The sequence below is a fragment of the Temnothorax longispinosus genome, unplaced genomic scaffold (genome assembly GCF_030848805.1).
Source record: "Temnothorax longispinosus isolate EJ_2023e unplaced genomic scaffold, Tlon_JGU_v1 HiC_scaffold_150, whole genome shotgun sequence".
Lineage (NCBI taxonomy): Eukaryota > Metazoa > Arthropoda > Insecta > Hymenoptera > Formicidae > Temnothorax > Temnothorax longispinosus.
The window spans coordinates 1-5,000 of NW_027269960.1; the positions used below are offsets into that span (position 1 = coordinate 1).

The 5,000-nt window shown below is 31.0% G+C and overlaps 1 protein-coding gene across 1 annotated transcript; it reads left to right on the top strand.

Annotated features, from left to right (window-relative positions):
* The first annotated feature begins 132 nt into the window (after positions 1-132).
* On the top strand, positions 133-4,798 carry Fidipidine (coiled-coil domain-containing protein 93). Its single transcript, XM_071796188.1, is given in 13 exon segments — positions 133-1,070; positions 1,143-1,423; positions 1,425-1,478; positions 1,903-2,016; positions 2,092-2,186; positions 2,347-2,617; positions 2,706-2,900; positions 3,000-3,050; positions 3,510-3,611; positions 3,685-3,902; positions 4,040-4,356; positions 4,446-4,566; positions 4,648-4,798. Coding segments are annotated over 12 exon segments (1,752 nt in total). The 5' UTR covers positions 133-1,070; positions 1,143-1,318; the 3' UTR covers positions 4,757-4,798.
* The last annotated feature ends 202 nt before the right edge of the window (positions 4,799-5,000 follow it).

Consider the following 5,000-nt stretch of genomic DNA (forward strand, 5'->3'; position numbering starts at 1 on the left):
TAAGTTAGTATAACACTCTCCTCTCCGATTTTCTTAAAACTTTGTAAAATTGTTTATTTCTGTGTGTAAAAAACATTCTGAGAAGGAAAATCGTCGCTTAGGTCTCGTTTTTTAAAAATTTAATTTCAAAGTTTTGATGTCGGTAAGGTAGGAAAATGATAATTTACGTTTTTAAAGTACTGCGCAACTTTATTTGAAGGTCACGTGACAACTGTCTGCTAATTAAATACAAAATATCTGCTTAAAACATGTGTGTGCCCTGCTTTAACGAAAATCCGAGCAAAAATCATAACTTTTATAAAGCAGTGGATACACACGTGTGTGCTTTGTTTTAACGAAAATCACAACTTTTATAAAGCAAGGCATACACGAAAATCACAACTTCTATAAAGCAGGGCATACACACGTGTGTTTGGCGCCTTCTGCTTTAACAAAAATCACAACTTCTATAAAGCAGGGCATACTCACGTGTGTTTGTGCCCTGCTTTAACGAAAATCACAACTTCTATAAACCAGGGCATACACACGGTGTGTTTGTGCCCTGCTTTAACGAAAATCACAACTTCTATAAAGCAGGACATACACACGTGTGTGTGTGTGCCCTGCTTTAACAAAAATCACAACTTCTATAAAGCAGGGCATACACACGTGTGTGTGTGCAGTGCTTTAACGAAAATCACAATTTATCAATTTATCAATTTATCAATTTTGGCCACGTACAGTATTTCACAACCATAAAATTTTAACCTAAATGGCACCGTTAATAATGAGTATGCGGACAACTTAATTTGTGAATATAGTAACAAATAAAGTTGCGCAGTATTTAAAAAACGTAAATTATCATTTTCCTACCTTACCGACATCAAAACTTTAAAATTAAATTTAAAAAAAAACGAGACCTGAGCGACGATTTTCCTTCTCAGAATGTTTTTTACACACAGAAATAAACAATTTTACAAAGTTGTAAGAAAATCGGAGGGGAGAGCGTTATACTAAACATTTACCAAAAAACCTACAGCAAAAATTTGTAGGCTCATTATGGCATACTGCAAGTCAACGGATATAAATTTGTAAGTACGCGCGCCTGCGCGCGCATCTGCGACTTCCATAATCCCCTATATCCCTGCTTGGATTTCTCACAGTCTCTCAGCCCCCCACCCATGACGTCCAACTCAAGTGGCAGAGTCGACACTCAATACCGTAGCGCACCTCTCAATTGCCTAAACAATCAGAGGCAAATGCTGGCCATATTGACCTCGTATAAGAGGCAGGAGCTAATATAAATATAAGAAGAAGAAGAAGTTTTGGAACATGACCCATGACCCAGGGAGTTGGAGCTCTCGATTGCACAAATTATAATAAATTATCTCTTTTAATTGTAAATATATTAAAAAAGAACAGCGTGCTGCCTCTGAAAAATCAACAACATGCTGAACGACGTGCCGAAAAGATTATTAAGAAGTTCTGAAAGCACGGAGGTAAGATGTTCCATAGTAATCAACATCTATTTGGTAAAATGATGTCTTTTTTTAAGTTATTTATTATTTATTTAAAGACTTTTTTCGCAATATTATAGAACTTGAAATAATAAAAATCTTTTGTCTTACTAAATTGATGAATTAACAATATATATCAAAATTGAGACAGGGAATCAGAGTATATATATTTATGCGAGATAAACAACAGATCATATGAATAAAATTATTTATTACAAATTGAATTAATACATTTGCAAATTATTGCAAAGAATATGTACTTTCCTTTGTATCCAGTTATGGTGTAAGAAATTCTTTAGATTGATATGAGTTACTCTCAAATGGAATACGCACTGCATAAATATAATTCAAACTTGTTATTTAGTTTAAATATATTGAACTAATCATTCAAATGTTATATTCTTAGGTCGATGTACGCGAGGATGAGGAACAAACCACTAAATTTCAAGAGATTATTGACTTACTTGTCGCTGCGGGTTATTTTAGGGCACGAATTAAAGGTTTATCGAATTTCGATAAGGTTCGCAAATTATTTCCAGTTTTTATTTTATTTTTATTAAGCTTATATGTAATTTCAAAAATTAATATTTGTTAGGTTGTTGGCGGCATGACCTGGTGCATTGAATCATGCAATTTTGATGTAGACGTGGATTTACTTTTTCAAGAAAATCTCACAATTGGTCAAAAAATGTATGTATTGTATACGTTGTATTTATTTGAAAATGATTTTACTTATTAATTTCTTTTTATTCCTTATATTTTATTGTTTTTATTATTAATATCCTCTTACATAGAAAATCTTTTTAACTATAACTAATATTTCACATTGTGTAAAATATATGTATTACAGTTCCTTGACAGAGAAAATTGTGGTTATGCTTCCCAAAATGAATTGTCCATATCGAATAGAACCACATCAAATACAAGGGCTAGACTGTATCCATATATTTCCAGTTGTTCAATGGCTGGTAAAGCGTTCTATGGAAATGCGGCAAGAAATGGCAGACTTTGTGAGAGCCTTTGCGTTAAATCAATTTCACAAAAAGCATTCTTTTAGTGAAGATTGTGAAGTTGGAGCAACGGCTAATGAAAATGTTATCAGAAATTTACGTTCAGTTAAGGTGCAAACTATTTTAAGAAAAATATTTAATTATAAAAACCATATGGATGTGTAGTTGATATGCGCTATTTTTCTTCAATGTATAACAGAAAGTCTACGAGCCACGACGGTTGTTCAAACAAAAAGAGGACTTTGTGAAAGATGAATCAAATAGATTTATCGGTACAATATTAGAATATGAAGCACCATTTGAGGCTGTTAAAAATTCATCAGCAACAACAACATCGACAGAATGTAAAAGCAATGATTCAAGAAATGAGTCAAGTAATAAAAAAAATGAAAAGGTATTGTTTACATAAAATACATCATTTTTTATTTATCTATTCAATACTTCTTAAACTAGTAGAGAAGTTTATGTAATTTGTTTATGTAATACCCTTTAGAACACAACTGAACAGATTACCGCTGCTCTATCCATTATAGAAGAACATTCGGTATGTAGATTTTTAAAAATGTTACTAAGAATGGATTCAAGGTTGTTTTAAATAATACTTTTTTTATTATATACAATTTATATACATATTGTTCACTCATATTATCATTCAAAAAAAAAAAAAACAATTTTTTATCCAAATTTACGTGAAAGTATTATTTGTTTGAAGTGTGGTCATATTCAAAAGATTCTTTTCTCTTAAAAAGTTAATTATTGTGACTTGTATTTTTATAGAAAGGACGGCCAATTTTCGAGCAATAAAAAGATGTTAGAAAATAAATTTAAAATTAATGTTTATTAAATTAAAATAAATTAGTTACAAGTTTACGTTTCAAACCATACTTGATCTTCAGAACGACAGAAATTAAGTAAACGACGATTCACATTATAAAGCTAGAAATATATAAATAAGCATAAGTAATTTCTTATTTATATTTTTGTAATATTATCTTTAATACAGCGCTTAAGTGTAAGTATAGTTGGAAACATCGTTGGTATACAAGCACAAGAAATTGCTAAAGTGGCAGAAAAATATGCAGCCATGGCTACTTCCGAAATAAAGGTAAATTTAAATATAGAATGTATCTTTGCGCAATATAATTGAAGCATACAACATGATATTTGTATTAATGCAGGATGGTGACGCAACAGATTCATCGCGCGCTCTAATTGCATTGCAAAAACAAAAGACAACATTACAATCTAGAGTACGCAAGTTAACGAAGGAGAGAGATACTTTATCTGACAAACTTGTTGAAATAGTAGAAAAAGTGAAAGAATATCGTACGAGAAGAGAAACCATTGAGCGCTCGTTTAAAAAGATTCGGGAAATTGGAATTAATGATAATGACAGGTATTTAGAAGTAATAAAGTTATGATTGATTATAAATGAAGATATATGTATATTAATTTTTTTAATATTAATCTTTTTCTTCTGGTACTTTTTTACAAATATGAAATAAACAATAAGAATTTTTATTCAACTTTTAGTATTTTTAAACGATTAGAGGAGCTTCTATCTGTGCATGAGGGATTAAAGGAACAAGAATACAATTTCCGAGAGCAATGTAAGTCGGACTTAAATCTTCTTCGAGGTATGTTACAAGAGATTGAAAATGGTACTCCGGTGGAAGAAGAGGATCGTGTCAAAGAATATGAGGAGCAAAAGGAAGCTATAACACGAGTGCGATTGCAATTGGCTAAAAAGAATAGAATTATTGCATCTTTAACGAGACAACTGGACGATGTTCCAGGGCGCTCTGAACTGACACAATATCAACGTCGTTTTATGGAACTCTATAACCAAGGTTAATTGAATTTATCATTACTTAAGAACAATCCTGCAATTCAGAAGTATCTATTTCAAGAAATTCCGATTAAAGCGTATTGTTTACAGTTTCAGCCAAGCACAAAGAAACTAAACAATATTATACGTTGTACAATACTCTCGATGATACAAAACTGTACATAAGTAAGGAATTGTCGTTACTAAATTCCATTCAGGATAACTATAATGAGTACGTACTGCAAATATTAATAGTTTTAATATATCCGTAATGTTAACAATATATGTTATAATTTCACCTGTTTTACGACAGAGCTATGGCATCAACAAGTGGCAAGGAACAGTTCCTGAAACAATTTGAGACAATTGTTGCAGGAGTGAAGCGCAACAAAGCGATGGTAAGATGGAAAATAATGATATAAAAATGAATCAATTTAGGAGCACGTAGTATTCATCGAAATGAGGCAAACATATCTAACTTGAAATAACAATTTTTATCTTGATTTTTATTCTATTTCTATAAGAATTGATTTACGAAATTACTGACTGGATATTTTTGTCTTCCTATGTATACTATGCGACTTTAAATTTTCCGATTCTGTATAACTTTTCTTTTTAATTCTGTATATTTAATGATGAGTTAATATTGCAAAATCAAACAAATAA